The sequence below is a fragment of the Phascolarctos cinereus genome, unplaced genomic scaffold (assembly GCF_003287225.1).
Source record: "Phascolarctos cinereus isolate Bilbo 61053 unplaced genomic scaffold, phaCin_HiC Scaffold_2;HRSCAF=192, whole genome shotgun sequence".
Taxonomy (NCBI): Eukaryota; Metazoa; Chordata; class Mammalia; order Diprotodontia; family Phascolarctidae; genus Phascolarctos; species Phascolarctos cinereus.
In genome coordinates this window covers 41,722,435-41,739,927 of record NW_027555625.1, presented here as the reverse complement: position 1 = coordinate 41,739,927, position 17,493 = coordinate 41,722,435, and the positions used below count along the sequence as shown (strand labels likewise).

The 17,493-nt window shown below is 44.1% G+C and overlaps 1 protein-coding gene across 2 annotated transcripts in view; it reads left to right on the top strand.

Moving 5' to 3' along the window:
* The window catches only part of CFAP20 (cilia and flagella associated protein 20), a 38,754-nt gene that overhangs the window by 1,358 nt on the left and 19,903 nt on the right, over positions 1-17,493 (top strand). The window contains exons 2-6 of one of the 2 annotated variants that reach the window (XM_020963709.2): positions 9,571-9,650; positions 10,178-10,289; positions 10,939-11,127; positions 11,529-11,639; positions 12,593-13,095. In XM_020963709.2, coding sequence (XP_020819368.1) covers positions 9,571-9,650; positions 10,178-10,289; positions 10,939-11,127; positions 11,529-11,639; positions 12,593-12,598 — 498 coding nt within the window. In that variant the 3' untranslated portion in view covers positions 12,599-13,095. Of the gene's footprint in view, positions 1-9,570; positions 9,651-10,177; positions 10,290-10,938; positions 11,128-11,528; positions 11,640-12,592; positions 13,096-17,493 lie in introns of those variants that run through there. The other variant, XM_020963708.2, reaches the window with a different exon arrangement.

The window sequence follows — 17,493 nt, the reverse complement described above, 5'->3', positions numbered from 1 at the left end:
ATGATCTCCACTAAGTAACTTAACTTCTCTGGGCTTCAGTTTCCTCATCTATAAAATGGGAAGGTTGGACTAGATGCCTTTTTAAGGTCTTTTCCACCTCTAGGCGCTTGACCCTAAGTAACTTATCCCATCTGGCAATGAAGGGATTAGACCAGAGGATCTCTGAGGTCCCTTCCTATTCCCTGCCTGTGGTGATTAGCATACCCCTGCTGGGGAGGGGCACGTATCCAGGGCATTTGAAGACAGCAGTGTTTTTCTCAGCCTTTAGTCATTTTTGACAGTAGGGTTAGTAGGGACCTTAGAGATCATTTGGTCCAATACCCTAATTTTACAGATCAAGAAACAGACCCAGAATGGTCATTGGACTTCACCAAAGGCCAAGTTAAGTGTTTTTCTTAGCTCTCAGTTCCTATTGGGCTTCCTTCTGCACAACTTTTCCCACCTTTGTAAAACTGCGGATTGGAAACAACTCTTCCCTTTCCATGTATGGGTTTCAGTTATTTATTCCTTTTCATTGATTCTGGAAATAATCCCAAACTAACTGGAGGCTGATCTGTTATGTGATGGAGCAAGCAGGGAAATGCAGTGAAATTAGCATGAAAGGGTTGGGAAGCTGGTTTCAGGAAACCTGGGGCCAAAACCCAGCTCTCCAATTGACTGAGTAGCTTTGGGCAAGCCTCAGTTTCCTCATCCTTAATATGAGGGGGCTAGAAAGAGGTGACTCAAGATCTCTTCCATTGGTATTTGAGTACATGATTCTGTAGGCTTTGGGCTCTGAGCTGAAGTATTTGAGCCTTAGTGTTGTCTGAATTTTAAAAAAAAAGAGGAAAATAGTGAGAGAAAAAGTCACCAAGGACATAAATTCTGAGCTAAATGCAAGACCCTGTTTTGATTGCTACTGCTTGTTCTCTCAGGTTGGGAGGATGGAGCTGGAGGATGTGGAGCAGAAGCTGGTCAGTTTTCCAGCTTCAAGCTCTGGCTCTTTGGGTGGGTTTTCACAATGTGGATTGTTTTGAATGTGTGTTCCCAGAATATCCACCTGGCACATATTCAAATGTAAACACAAAGTGAACGTCCTGAAGTCAAAGAAATAAAAATGATTTCAGTTATACACAGCCTTGCTCCCCTCTGTTAGCAGGGATTGCTGAGAAGTGAGTGTCACATTCATGGTATCTGTACTCAGGAAGTTTTCTCATCAAAAATGTGAAACTTTTTTTTTAACCCTTTTGAGTATCTTGCTTTTCTTTAACTTTCTCTGATTTTGCTCAGCAGAATAATCTTGCTTTTCTGTAGATTTTAGCAAACTTTGTATGGAAAAGCAACATTTAGGGAGACTGAATATTCTAGTTTAATATAGTCAGACCCCTATCAAATGCTGTTGTCCAGAAACAGGCCTCAGGCTTGCCTCACAGGTGTAGGTGCACCCTGTTGCACCAGGCTTTCACAGTCCAGAGTGTTAGGCTTTCAGGTATATCATTGGACCTATGTACCTGAATGCATGGGATGATCCGTGCTGGAAGAGGGCTCTGAAGTCTCCTCAGTCACTCTGTCTCAGATTTTCTTTGTCCTTCTGGTGTGGTTGTGACTCCCTGGTCCTCTTGCATCAGACTACAGTGCTGATGACAATACGTGCACAGAGATCAGCTGGGGAAGGCTTGGTGTGGCTGAAATCAGGGCTGCAGATTTGTTTCTCATCTGGTTCATTTTTCTTTGCGCAGAGGAGATTCTGGCCCCCTGAGCAAGCAGCTATTTGTTAGGTACAAGTTCTTGGTCACAGAGTGGATGACGAAATTAAGTATAGATGGCCTAGGTTAGCCCATAGAATGGTGTACTGCACACCTGCTTCTTCATGGTGAGTCAGAGGCATCATCTTCGTATCTGAAAGCTCATTGAGAGAGATTTGGAAAGCTAAAAATATGGGACTGTGCATGTGAAATTTGACCAGCCTCTTTCTTATACTAAGAAATTGCACATGTGCTAAGGCAGGGTGTACTTCTAGTTCCAGTGAATGAGAGCGGTAGATGTGAGCCAGTGACTGACCACGGCTCCATCTGGCTAGCTTATCCAGCTTTGACACAGTGGGACTAGAAGCGTTCACATAATGGAACTGAGGGCAAGAATGCAGTAAAATTGGGGAAAGGAGATTCAGGTGAATGCCAGGGAGCTTGAGGAAAGTTCCGAAAGCCCTCTTGGTTTTGGAAGTTTCAGCATTTTGTTGGGAGCAAAGCCACAAAAAGATTTAGTGAAATCCTTCTTAGAGACACGTTTCAATGTTTTTATTTTGGACTTCATCCTATGTTAATATTGAGTCAGCATGTTTACATGTGAATTGTGAAAGCTAGTTACCATGGTGCACTGTGCATCCCTTAACATGCCACTAGAGGTCAGATGATACCCTGACGATATAAACACACACACAAGATATTTGTTCATCCACCGATTACAAATGATAAATTATACAACAGATGAACATTATAAATCTAAAATAACCATATTAATAAAGAACTTTTAGAACCACAAAACTTTTTGAAAGAGACCTTCATGTAAGAATTATCAGTGTTTTTACGTTACCATTTTGAATACACGGGATTTAAAAGTACTTGGGGATTTTTTTTTAAGCTCTGAGCATGCAGAGGACTGGATGCATAGAATAACCATACTGAGATTATGGACAGTGTATATACGTAATCACCGATTCAGTGCTGTGGCCAGAACATGAGTTTAAACACTTGCCAGATTTCTGGAAGCATCTTGAAATTGCAACAGCTTGAAAACAGTCCCAGGGCCAGGGATTAGGGCCACATGAGGGGCAAAATGTGTCAGGAGTAAGGATGAGATGTGGGGAGCTCATGGAAGAGCTGGGCTGTGACCTTAATTTGTACCTGTTTGGTAAATACTGACATAGATAATTACATCACGATTGCAGTGAATATTACCATTTAACACTTACATACTTCAGTGGACTGAGATCTCATCATCATGGGAACTTTGTCCACTGGCGTAGATCAATCTACATGCTCTCTTCCTCAGTGGTAGTTGATTCACTGAGCGTCAGCCTCTCACAGCGATATGCTGGTCTGTGCCCACCAGAGATGTTTGGCAGTCGTGTGAGGAGACTCCCCTTGGATGGAGAAGATGGTTCTGCTTGTGGATGAAATTGTGCTCCTTTTAATTGAGCCCTGATAGACTCCTGAGATTGACTTCTAGCCAGATAGATGAAGAATGCACCTCGTGCATATTAATAGAGGGTGTCCCAGAAGTCTCAGTCCTGCTCTAAGCTGTTTATGGAGAGTTGATTTCTCCCATCCTTCTGTATGGTGAGTTATGCCCATCCTAGGAACTGGATACTTTGGCCTCTGGCCAGTAACCTGAATGTGAAAAGTGTGGAGAGCGCTGATAGAATGTATGCATCATTTAAGCCTTTCTCCAGGATCATCCGCTTGATCTACAGATAACCCTCACCTGATGGGTAGCTTTTTGAGGATATTCAGAATTTTATCATGTCTGTTAGCATTTTGCTAACATTTTTATCTTCATTACTATGTTTGAGGCAGTTACCTGCCTAGAAGAAGAAACTTCCTTTGAAAGTCATAACAACTTGTAACTAATCAAACTAGAATGATGTTTTCTAACTCCTTAAGAGTAGTGAATCTAGGGGCAGCTAGATGGCGCAGTAGATAGAGCACCGGCCCTGGATTCTGGAGGACCTGGGTTCAAATGTGGCCTCAGACATATAACACTAGCCGTGTGACCCTGGGCAAGTCACTTAACCCCACTGCCTAGCCAAAAAAAAAAAAAAGAGTAGTGAATCTGTCTAAGCCCTGATGTAAAACTGAAGTTCAGACTCCAGTTAACTGAATTTCAGTAAGTGGTTACCATATACATTCTTTTTATTGGATAAACAATAGTTTAAAATAATTTCTTCTAAATTTGCAGGGATTTGTGATCAGAGATAATGTCTTTAACTGCTGAGGCCAACAGAACTCGTTCTTCATTCTTTTTTTAAACAGTTAATTCTTCTATGATAAGTAGTGTATCATTAAGATACTAATTTCAATTGATTGCAGGTGGGAGGGCATGCTTAAGGGATGCCAGTAGTTGTGAAAGTGCTGCATGGCTTAACCACAAGATGGAGCTGTTACTCCATGAAGGTCTTTCTGGCCCATTTGCTGTAACTGTGTGTCTGAATATTTTTTCTAATTGTTTTTCTCCCCCCTTCTTCTCCCTTAATTGGTCATGACATAGAACAGAAGACCATAGTGGTCTTTTTTTGGGGGGGGTGGAGTCGGGCTTAATGAATAGTGTCTTATGCTTTTTGTTTTGTTTCATAAAAGCAGATGAATGAACTTCTAATTTTTTTTTCCAGTTCTCTTTTACCTCAGTGACCCTTGATTTCTGAACTCCTCAAGTTCTTTATGGAAAAAATTCTCTATTCTAGCTTTAAATAGTGATCTCTATGTTACTTTTAAAAATAGTTCACATTTATTGAGTGTTTGACATTTGATCAAATGTACTCTTGCACAGGGGAGGGGGGGTGGGAATTGGAGTATATTCCCATTTTATAGATGAGGCCTCTGAAGCTCAGAAAGGTAAGTGACTTGCACAGAGTCACAGGGGAAATAAGTGGCAGAGTTGGTAAATGTACAAAAATTCCATATAAACAACTTTCCAACAGCCTGTATAACGAGGAAGGTCAGGCACATTCTAATTATGTGAAAGCAAAATATATTTCTTTAAAAACCTACTTTTGCTAAGTTACGCTTATCAATCTAAACTAGTAAGACTTTAACAAGAAATCTTGTTAACCATACATGGATATATAACCTCACAAGGCTGGCCTTTACTTTCTGAAGCAAAAAAAAAAAGTTAACTTCTGTTGCACTGGATAGTTATCTGATGATTTAGATTTGCTGATTGAAGAGTCGCTAGCTGAAAATGCATGTAGATTTGTGCCCTCAGTAATTACTAAGTAATGATGCCTAACTGTCTGCAGAGGTCTCCCTCAGCATGTTCCTTCATTGAACACTGTCTGATCTAGTGCTAGCTTCTGTTGGGATGTTGACTCTGGTTGAACGTGAATCTGACCATGTCATTTGGTTTGCTGGATGGCAGTGGGGTTCAGCTGCTGGGAGAATTGGGTGGGACTAGAAAGATGAGGCAAGGGGGAGGGGGTGGAAATATGCGGAGTAGATTCAACTGATTTTATTTTTAGAATGCTTTTATAAGCGCAAAGCATTCAACAGATCCTTTTCCTGTTTTTCCCCTCCTACCGACCTTCTTTGGTGGTCAGATTTTTTAAAATCAGTGTTCTCCCACTGTTTGCTGCAGCATAAATTGTCATCCAAAGACAGGACTGTTTGTAAGATAGGAGTTTAAAGATTGTTTTTCTCTCATACAATTTGACAGAATCCATTATTGGCATTAGGAAGGCTGGGTGTCACTGTTAAGTGATTCTAAGACCTGGTTTTAAGATATGTAGGGTATCTCTAATTTATTTCAAAGTGCATCATAAAGTTAGCAAAGTAAACTTAATTTGCCACACTGCATTTTGGGTCTTGGGGTAGATACGTCTTTAAATTAAATGATGTATGGGAACTCCAAAAAAAAAATTTTGAAAAGTCAGTAATTTAGATAGTGGGAGTCAGAAAAAACTGTTTCCAGAATGGATAGTTCTAATTGAAGAGTGATCTGTCTTTGGTGCAAATTAACCCAGTGACCTGATCTATGAAGAGTTTAAGAAAAGAAGTAAATATTTTCCAAGAACCAGTATCACATGCAGGCTCCTGAGGTAGATATAAAAGGTTCTTTGGAAGTTGGCTCTTAATCTTATTTTTGAATTAAACGTCAAGGCAGATAACCAATTTTTCCAGTTGCTTTGGAGGTCATTAGGTAGCCTTTGCATAGTTGATAGGGACCGGCGACAAAACCAGGGCCATGGAATTTGAGTGACTTGAAGTTACATGAGCTGATTAAGTAATGGTTCAAATCCAACCCTCTTTTCCAGTGCATGGAGCTGAGAATGGTTGATACAGTTAAACTAATAATCTTGGAGAACTGTCCTTTAGGAGGTTTCTTCTGCTTCCTTTTTCTTATTTCTTCTTACTAGTTAATACTAATTCACATTCCATAGTACTTTAAGGTGGGCAAAAGGCTTTCCTCAAAACGATATTGAGGTAGATAGTATGCGTATTAGACACATCAGGAAACTGAGGCTCTGAAAGGTTAAATGACTTGCCTGTGGTTACATACCTAATTAAATCTTGGTGGGATTGGAACCAGTTTTCCTAACTTTGGGTCCAGCACTGTCCATTTTGCTGTCGTATCTGTCTCTCAGGTTAATCTTAGTCAGATTTACCTTTGCAGTCCTTGAACCTTGAGGAAATAAGCTTTCACTAATGAACCTTACTCATTTGAATTCCATTTCCAGCCTTGGCCACTGAGGAATTGGCAGCTTGTGATGTAGAGATCCTTTACTAATTGGCATCAGCATTCTCGGTTTCAACTGAGCGCCCTTGAATTAAATGGGCAGTGGAGAAGGCGTACCAGTCTCTCTTAAGGCTGGCTCCTCAGGACGGGTTGAGGCAACACTGCCAGCAGCCAGGTTGTATGTCTAGGACCTGGGAGACATCCACGTCCCGAAACTTTCTTGTCTGCGGATCTGGATCAGCTGGGTTTTAAGAGTGTCACTTGTCAGGGTTATCCCCCAAAGTAATCTTTCCCCCAGGAAGTTACTGCCAGTACAGAGATATAGGAAGACGGTTGGCTGGCTGCAGCTTCCTGTTTGTTGGCTTCTGCATGCAGTGGAAGGCATTGCTTTTATTCTGGAAACCCTCGGCGGCCTCAGTATTCTGGAGTATTCCTGGGAAGTCATCTACTGTAGACTTGGGAGCTGGTGGAAGGCAAGGATGTTTTGTGTCCCAAGTCTCCTTAAGCCTGACAGAGCTGTATGTGGGTTGGTGAATCAATAAGCATTTATTAAGCACCTCCTGTGTGCCAGGCACTGTGCGAAGCTCTCCGTCAGAGAAGCCTTATTGCTTCTGTTGACTTTGGCTCAAGTAGCTAAGGGTGTCTTCCTTAAGTGTTCCCAAAGCCAGACTTGAAGCCCATCTTAGATGCTTGTTGTTGTGGATGTGTTGATTGAGAATACTTGGGCTGCTTTTCAGCAGCTAGCTCTCGAAGCCCTGAGGGTATAATTCCCACTGAGTTCTACAGACTTTCCTAGTCAGCTGTCACACAGATAACTTCTGTTAACAAAATGTTCAGAAATTAGGTTGTTAAGAATGATTGTGTTGTTTAAATTAAGGTCTGTCTTTCCTTGTTGATTTAGGAAGGTCATATTGACAGCGTCAGTGCTGGAGGTAGTTTTCTTGGTTGATGTTACCCCCAGCACGTTCCATGAGTGTCACAACGGCCACCCCTCACTCTAGACCCTCTCTCTCCCGCCAGGTCTTTTCATCTTGAGCTCTACTTCCTTCACAACCAGCAGCCGCCGTAGTCCTGAACGTACCAGAGATGTGCCACTTTTTCTGAAAGCGCTTGGCAATATTGACTCGTCCTAAATAGAATAACCATTTGTGATTTTAACCAGGAGCCTTCGCCAGATTCATGTTTAAGAGCAATTTGGAGTTTGCTTTTTAAACAATGTGGAAAATGCTGTCTTTGCTGAGGTGAAGGGTCTGTTCCACTGTTCTGTGAATAGAACTCTACCAAGGGAATTTTTTTTCTTTTAGGAAAACATGGTTCTCCACAACAACTCTGACTCTAAAATAATTTTTGGTAGTTTGATTGGTATGGCACTGAATAAGTAAATTAGCTTAGGTAGGATTGTCATTTTTATTATATTAGCTCAGCCTACCCATGAGCAGCTGACGTTTTTCCAGTTATTTAGATCTGACTTTATTTGTGTGAAAAGTGTTTTGTAATTTCCATGACAGCTCTGAAAGGTTAGGGTGTGTATTAAACATCTCTAACTTCCCTTAATAACTCGTTATCAATCTTAGGAATTATTTAAACCCTTCTTCTTGAACCCACACACACATACACACACACACACACACAATTATTTCCTAGAGTAACTTTAAAAAATTAGATAATGTTTGTGAAATGCTTTTGTAAACCTGAAAACTCTGAACATCAGCTGTTAATATTGTCATTGATAGTGATTGCTGCTGATTAGGCGTGTGTGCAGAAAAGTGTGGGAAAGGGAAAAGTATGATTCAGTTGCCAGCCGTTAGTGTTTTTTGGAAAAGATAATGCTTGTGTGCATGAAACTGTGTTTAAACAAAAAGGCTAGATGCCATTGGGCACTAGATTGTACAGTGCCAGCCGTTAGTGGTTTTTTGGAAAAGATAATGCTTGTGTGCATGAAACTGTGTTTAAACAAAAAGGCTAGATGCCATTGGGCACTAGATTGTACAGTGCCAGCCGTTAGTGGTTTTTTGGAAAAGATAATGCTTGTGTGCATGAAACTGTGTTTAAACAAAAAGGCTAGATGCCATTGGGCACTAGATTGTACAGTGCCAGCCGTTAGTGGTTTTTTGGAAAAGATAATGCTTGTGTGCATGAAACTGTGTTTAAACAAAAAGGCTAGATGCCATTGGGCACTAGATTGTACAGTGCCAGCCGTTAGTGGTTTTTTGGAAAAGATAATGCTTGTGTACGTGAAACTGTGTTTAAACAAAAAGGCTAGATGCCATTGGGCACTAGATTGTACAGTGCCGACTGGTAACCGTGCTTGGAGGGGTGGAGATGAGAGACATGAGTGTGGTCTAGAGTGGTCTGGGAAGACCTCCGTGGCAGTGTATATAATATGCTTTTTAAGGCACGTCGTTTTTTTTCTTTTTCCCAAAAAATACCTGTTTTGAACTTCAAGGGCAATCCCATTTCTAGTATTCCATGACTTAGTCGCATTAACCCTACTCATACCCTTAGAGATTTATAAATATGGTCTCTTTTGACATTCATCTTTGCAGACTAGGGTTCTGAATTTTTTTTTTAATTTTATTTTTATGGTGAGACAATTGGTGTTAAGTGATTGCCCAGGGTCACCCCACTAGTAAGTGTCAAGTGTCTGCGGCTGCATTTGAACTGACGTCCTCCTGACTCCAGGACCGGTGCTCTATCCACTGCGCCACCTAGCTGCCCCAGGGGTCCTGATTTTTTAAAGAAAACGTCTTCATAGGAAAATCTTTCTGTTTTGATATTATTCTATTTTTTATTAGATCCTTTATTCTGGTGTACTGGTAAGCATCATTTCAAATATAGAGGTGTATACAAGGTCCATTGTGCCCAAGGGAGAGGATGGGTTTTTAGGGTTGGCCTTCTTGACTGAGGTTGTTGCACGTGTTTGATCTTTTGGTGACCCCCCAGTCCCTTTCCTGGGTTTGGGACTGTGTTATTGGAGGGAGCAGCTCTGTCCACTTAGCAGTGCCGCTCTGAAGCTGAAGCAGAACCATCCCAGGCTGGCAAGCCATTGGCATAGCCCCCCCGCCCCGCACCTCTCCTCCACGTCCTGCTGATTTCATACATTTGAGTTCTGACCAATTCCGTTCCCTCTCTGTCTGTCACTAGGTGCGGAATGGCCACATCAAAAGAATCACCGATAACGACATCCAGTCCCTGGTGCTAGAGATCGAAGGGACAAATGTCAGGTAGCTTACCCAAAGCTTTTTGTTCTCCCAGACACAAGGTGGGTGCTGTGTGTTCCCCAGCAGAGGTGTCCAGGGTTAAGAGAAAGTGCAGACCCAGCTCCCTGCATTGCATGACTTGGAGTTTTTTGTGCTTTGGGGATGTTGGGGAAGGCTTTGGTGGCTCTGTGGCCTCAGATCTGGATTGTTTTCACATTGAAGGAGCCATCTGATGAGATCTATTGAGTATCCCTCTGAATAACATCAGTCTTTTGGGTTGTTAAGCTGGGTGATTACTTGAAAGTTTTTTGGAGCATAAACTGCTTCTCCAAAAGGTTGAAGGATCCTCTTAAGCCCCGGCTTGAGACATCTAGATGAGGTTAATTTCCCTGTGTTTTCCTTAATCTGATCTTGGTTTATTTTCTTCACATATCGCTTCTGTGCTGCAGAGACACAGGGCTCATCCAGCTGGGGATGGATTGAAGAGAATCCAGACAGTGGTAGGGAAGGACAGTAATCAGGCTTGTTCTCTGTGTTGTCTGTTTCCATAGCACTACATATATCACCTGCCCAGCGGACCCAAAGAAGACGCTGGGCATTAAACTTCCCTTCCTGGTCATGATCATCAAAAACTTGAAGAAGTATTTCACTTTTGAAGTGCAGGTAAGTGAGAGTGTGTGTGTGTCTGTGTGTCTCTGCTGCCTTGGATTAAGGAGAATTATCCTGTGTCCCTTGTCAGCAGCATTGAATGAGCACTTACCAGGTGCCAGGCCCTGCACTAAGCCCTGGAAATAGGAGAAAAGCAAAAACAAAGTCCCTGCCCTTGGGTCCTTGCTGGAAGAGCTGAAATGTCTCGCATCAGGAGGGCATCTCCCTCTTTGTCTATCTTATTTCCTCTGAACGATAGAATGTGTGATGTGCATGGGGTAGTAACAATCAAGGCATTTAGTCTGGTTAGAGAAACTCTAGGCATTAACTGCTAGAGAAAAAGACAGCGTTCATGCTGTGATTCATGGCTCTTGCCTGGGTTACTGATGGCCTCAGCTCTCCACTGGGTGTTCAGTGGAGAGGAGGTTCGTGAACTCATCCTGTGGTCTGTGTGCCACCTCCCATGCTGTCATGTGCAGATGGTGTGACAGGATAAGCTTGTTGCTCCTTCCTGGCCATCTGTGTCCAGCATGGACTGTCTCTGGGCTATGCATTTGTCCTCCGTGCTTCGTGTTGAGGGGCTCACCCCATTGGGTTTAGTTGCGCTGTTTGAAGAAGCCCTTCACTTTCTTCCTCCTCTCTTGCCCCGTTCACCTGATGACAGGTTCTAGACGATAAGAATGTGCGTCGACGGTTCCGGGCCAGTAACTACCAGAGCACCACGCGAGTTAAGCCCTTCATCTGCACCATGCCCATGCGGCTGGATGACGGCTGGAACCAGATCCAGTTCAATCTGTCCGACTTCACCCGCAGGGCATATGGCACAAACTACATAGAAACCCTCAGGGTGCAGGTACCCCCTCCTTGCCCAGGCGTGAGTCAGAAAAGCCCTGCAGGAGGCATCTGCTCTGTCTTCTGGTGCCCCGCTATGGATCCTGAGATAGTGTCAGGCATTATCAAGGGGCTTCTGCCTTTAGGAGACCCAGATGATGGGGGGGGCAGGGGGGCGCCAAGCAAGGGAGTTTTGGGTTCTCAGGGATAGCGTTTTCTGGAAGGAGGCTTTGAAGAGGAGCTAGAGAGAGACAAGGCCAAGAATACGGAAATTAACTTGAGGCCAGGATGTGTTTTAGAGCCAAGCTGTTACCGAAGGAGTAGAAATGCAGCATCACCACAAAAGGTTTAGGAGTCAGGGAGAGGAAGAAAGAAGAGACAGTCGACCTTTTTAGCCTTTGAAATGCAGTTTTGCATCTGCAGATCCACGCCAACTGTCGCATCCGGCGAGTGTACTTCTCAGACAGACTCTACTCAGAGGACGAGCTGCCAGCTGAGTTCAAGCTCTATCTCCCAGTTCAGAACAAGGCGAAGGTGAGCTAGTCTTAACCCTGACCAGAGAGCAGAGAAGTAGTTGTGGAAAGCACTATTTTGGGTCTTCAGGCTATGTTAAGATTCTGCTCCATCACTGCAAGTATTTCTGCTTCCCACAGGGCCTTTACAAAACTGATTTTTGTAATAAGAATTTTTATTTTTGCTGGTTCTGAATGCCATAACTGCATTGTGGCATTATGGCCTCAGCCTGCACAGGCCTCATCTCTTGACACATATTTTCGGGTGACCCCAGGCAGGTCACTTACCTCTCAGTGCCTCGAGCGGTTGCAGATTTGTCTTTGTTAAGGGGTGGGGGGATTAAGGAAGGGGTCCTCACCAGGCATTCCCTGTACTGATGAAATCACAGGTATGGCCAAAAAAGGGTTCTCGGTGCCCTTTGATCATAAGGCTTCAGGTGAAGTGACCTGCCAGGGATGGTCTGTGAATCAGATTTGTAGTGGTAGCATAACTGTCAGGCCACTTCTGACTTTTAAAGTTGGCAGGGAGGGAGGAAGAGCTGGTCTTATTAGATATTCAGCTCTTGGCCCCCTTCCTCTTCTGCCTCACTTCTTGAGGGTATCCTGTCTTATGCTCAGAAGACAAATGCAGGCATTCTTACTGCTCTTTTCAGAGACCTTTTCTATGGAGAGAGGCTTTTTTCTCTAAAGCCTGGCAGACTTGCCCCTTTCACCAGTACGTAATTTATGTTAACAGTCTGATCCAGAATGAAGGGTGTGTGGGGTCTCCATGTTCCTTCTAGATGGTAGCAGGGGCCCTTTGTGCTACCTCAGTTGTCTAGACAGATCAGCCACGCTTACCCTCCATGCTCTGGGTAGCTTGTGCCAGAGGTCATGGGGGCAGGCAGCTTTTTTTTTTTTTAAGCTCTCTACATGCTTGATCATTTACATGTTGTTTGTATATGTTATCTGTGTGTTTTTTATTTCTTCCCCCAGCAATAACCCAGTACCAGAACACAACATGAGGAATAAGCCCTGGGCCTAATGCTTAATTTAAAAAGGAAAGTAGCTGGAGGACAATGTGAAATACAGAAATATTTAGATAAATTCACTGTGATAGGGTCCTTTTATTTAATAATTTGGTGTCCTTTGTTTTAGGACACCAGTAACCATGTAATAACTCCGTAATTGCATTGTAAGTTCAGTGGGAGATCAGCAGTTCTTGGTCACAGGATGTTTATCCAGCACTTTACTAAAAACCTGCCCACTGTGTGCTAACCAGGCATGGGAGTTTACCCTTCTGCCCGTCCCAGGACAAGCGGAGGTGGCATTTACCATGAAATTACAGAGTTAAGTGTACCTGTAAAGCAGATCCATTCCAATATTTTCTCTTACTGGTTTCTTGTCTTTTTGTTTTATATGTTATCTAAATATATATGTATATCATATGGAATACTTAACAATCTTGAAGTGAATAAAATGTTTTATTCTGTTTTTAAGTCTGTTTCTAGCCTGTACCTTTTTAAATGGTGATATTTTTCTCTCTGATTTAACAAAAAAAATTGAAAAGCTAATTCCTGAGACCATTCTCAATGGACATTGTTTTGGGATTTGGTTTTGCTCCATGGTGGCCAGATTGGAAGTATTGCCATTTAGTTGTTTGGATTTTGGAAAGAGGAAAGAGTTACAAATATTTTGTAGCCTCAGTTATCATTTCTCCCTTCTGGGAAGCCAGAGCATGTAGCCAGAATGAGTCCTCATCCCCACCTCTGAGGTGAACCTGGAGAATGCTTTAGGTAGGCCTTGGCTCATACCAGACTGGTCTGAGTGTTTGCCTGTCTGCCTCCCATCTTTGGGGCCCTTCTTGGTGTTCCAGCATCTGAGGGCTTCCTCTGCCTCTCCAAGAGTAGTCCCATGTGAATCCAACCTGTGTAGCTCTCTGTCTGGGAATAGCAGTGCCTCCCTCTTCTCCACTCTTCAGTACTGTGCCAGGTCAGGCCTCTAGACGTCTTTGGGCAAAATGGGTATAGCAGGCTCCCTTGTACCTGCCTGCTGTAAGTGAAAGTCCTTCTGGGCTGTGGCTGGGTGTATGGTGAATGAGGCTTTTGTCAAACAGAAAAAAATGGAGTTCCTATTCTTCTCATTTCAATGTAGATGCCTTAATCAAGTGCTTCTGGAAGTCCTGGGAAGTAGAATCAGTCATGTCATGCCCACTCTTATACAGAGTGCCTTTCTCCCTCCACACTCTGTGACCCACTATGTATAGGGATGACCTCACCATCCTCATTAGTGTGGAAGGGGGCAGCTCTTGGCCTCCTGGTCTCTGCATGGCCTTAGGAGAGGAAATGTGGGAGCTTGGAGGCTGATGGGTTGTATTTATCTCAAGTGGCCTTGAAGGGGCTAGTTGGGGCTAAGAGGGGAAGAGAACATTTTCTCCTTCAAAATGAGGAAGGTGAGAGAGAACTGAGTTGATTTTGGCCGTTGGATATCAGAGGATATCTTTATGTTGAATATCGGATTTAAGGCCCGAAGTGTTAGGGATCTCAGCCTGTGCTCTACCTGGAGGGTTGTTTACCCAAGCTAATTTTCACTTAGGATTTTCATTAATGGTTGGAATTGTTTTGGGGTTTCTTCCAGGCCGAATGGCCTTGGGGATTGGAGAGAGAGCTGTGCTGGAGATGAGGAATAGGGACAAAATGCTGCGGAGGGCTTGAGTCTGGGGGGAGAAGGGGATTTATGGTAGTTGCGGTTTCCTGGGAAACCGTTCCATGGAAAGAGGTAAATTCTTGCCTGAATCCTGCACAGATGAAGCAGTGTAATCAGGGCCTTTGTTTGCTCCTCTGTAACATGGGGGTGATGATAATTGCACCTACCTGTAGGGGAGTGTGTGTGTGTGTGTGTGTGTGTGTGTGTGTGTGTAAACAAGTATTTATTGAGCACCTTAGATGTGCCCAGTGCCGAGCGCTGTTTATATAAATATGATCTCGGTTGATCCTCACAACCACCCTGCAAAATAGAGGCTGTTAGGATCCCCCTTTTACAGCTGTACAGGAAGCTGAGGCAGACAGAGGCAAGCTCAGCACTCCTGTCTACTAAGGCAGGGGCTGGGGCACCTGTGGCCTTGAAGCCAGACATGGCCCTCTAGGTCCTCAAGTGTGGGCCTTTGACTGAATCCAAACAAGGTGCTGGGATTACAGGATTGTGACATCAAAGTCATAGATTAAACTCCCCATTCCTCCCCAACCCCCACCCCCAGCTAGTGCTCATGGCAGCTGGGTGGTGCAGTAGATGGAGTGCCAGGGAGGACTCACCTCCCTCAGTTCAAATCTGGCCTCACATACTGTCTGCCTGTGTGACCGTGGGCAAGTCACTGCTCCCTGTTTGCCTCAATTTCCCTGTCTATAAAATGAACTGGAGAAGGAAATGGCAAACCACTCCAGTATCTGTGCCAAGAAAACCCTCAGTGGGGTCACAGAGTTGGGTAATGGCTCACCCAGCATATACAAAAAAGGCTCTGAGGCTTTCATACCTGCCACTCATTTAAATTGCAGGTCTCCCAGTTAGTAATAACTGGCATTCGTTGTTCCAAAGTTGGGGGAGGCTTTCTCTTCGTCCTTTCACACCTAACCTTAGACTGTATTTTTGGGGGTTATTTTCCATTTCCAGGCTGTTCTAGATGAGTTTCTAAACTGGTTTTCCTTCCATGTCAGTCTGGGGTGAGGGTGGCAATACCTGGTGCTTTCCCTCCCTAGGGATGGTCTTATGCTCTGTACAGCCTGGAGAGATATGGGGGAGAGTCTTTCCGGTCTAGGGGGTAGGGAAACAGCTCAAGTGCCTAGGGCCCTCCTTCCTGGGCTGTCTGTGCACAGGCTTTGATCAGGGCTCTGAGGGCAGGGTCTCTACTTCAAAGGCCAAACTTTCCTTTGAAGCCTTAGCTGGGGGCACTGCTGGAGCCTGGCCTGGAGCTCTCAGGGTGGGAGGAGATCTTCACAAAGAGCCAATAAAGAAGGAGGGAGGGGGACACTTGGAAGGCCTGGGGTTTAGCTTGTGTCTTTCTACCTTGGGTCACTTGGCAGCTCCCTAGAGGTGATGACATATTTAGTGTGGCTTTGTGCTAGGCTGGGGAGTGGGAATGGGTCAGGTCAAGCCGGCCCTACCTGGGGAGAAAGCTAAATTGGGTCTGCGGTGGAAATGCTTTGGGGCGTTTACTTGCTGGTTTCCCCCATGGCTCTCTTTGCCTTCTCTCTGTTCTATCTCATAGTGATTTCATCTGCTCCCACGTGTTTATTTATCTCTATGCTGATGATTCCCAAATTTATCTATAGCCTTTATTTCTCCCTAACTACAATCCAGACTCATCAACTGTATTTTCTACATCTTCTGTGGGGTGTCCCGTGGGCAGCTCAAGCTCAGTCGGCACAAAACAAAGCTCATTCTCTTTACTCCCAAGTCTTTCCTGTCTTCCCAGTCTCCCGATGGGGCATCTCCATTCTCCCAGTCACCTGGACTTGCATCCTTAGTTATCCTCTGCTCCTCGCTCTCATCCTGTAAATGCACTCTGATGTCAGATCTTTTCCTTTCTTCTTGCACCTCTCCTCTCTCCACTCCAGCCTTCACCACCTCTCACCCATGCTACTGTGATAACCTGCTGGCTGGTGTCCCTGCCTCACATTTCTCACCTCTCCATCCTTCCTAACTTAGCCGCCAAAGTGATTTCCCTGAATTGCAGATCTGACCATCACACGCTCACATTCAGTAAATTCCAGTAGGGCTCTTACCTCCAGGATCAGATAGCAAGTCTGTGGGCATTTAAAGCTTGTCATAACCTGCACCTCTCCTACCTTTCTGTTACTCCTTCCCATTGTATGATTTAGCTGCACGGGCCTGTTTGCTGTCTCCAATCTCTGTCTTTGCATTTGCTATCCTCTCATGCCTTAAATGTCCTCCTCCTTCACTTCTAGTGTCTTTCTACACTGAGCTCAAATCTCACCCCTGTAAGAGGTTTTTCACTGGCCCTCCTTCCTCATTCCCTCTCAGATTACCTCCTGTCTGAACTGCCTGTCTTGTATGTATCTAGCTGTTTGCGTGCTCTCTCCTCTGTTAGAGTTCTGTGTTGGGGAGGCAGGGGACTCTGTTTATGCTTTTCTTTATGTTCCCAGCATTTAGCACAGTGTCAAGGCAAGTGCTTAATAAATGTCTATTGCCCAGAGAACAGAGCAGTAGATGGAGCTGGAGTAGGACAGGTGGGTGGAGGTGGTGAAACAGGATGGGCCTGTAAGCCACTCCCCAACTACCCTGAGGGCAAGAGCTCAGGATCCGGCTGGGGCTGGTTGTGTCTTCCCAGATGTCCCTGGGAGGCAGAGACCTAGGGAGTCAGAATGTGAACAACAGGGGAAAATGAAGCTAAAAGACTGAAATCCCGAAGATCTCAGAAGGGAGAGAACTCAGTTAAAGACCTTGAACATAAGCAGATAAACCAATAGGGAAGATATCAGTGACAGAAGGGGAATTGGCCTCCAGATCTGGGGAATGAATTCAGGCATCTATGAATAAATACTGCACAACAAAGGGAAATGAACTGGATTTGGAAGAAGGCATAGACCCACAGCAATGGTCTTGAATGATTTAAAAGAGAAATGACTTTTCAAAGCAGAAGTTATGGCCTGTACGGTAGAAATAATTGATAACTTGAGTCCATGGTGGTTAAGTCCTAGGGTGCATTTGTCTCTTCTCTCAGAGAAACAAAAGACAGATGGATAGATTGGGAATGCAAATACATGGAAGTGAAAGATAGAAACAAAATACAGTGACCTTAAAAGAAAGCACAATGTCTGTACAAGCAAAACATTGATCTTGAAGACAGGATGCAGAGAGACAGTTTAGGACTCCCAAAAGAA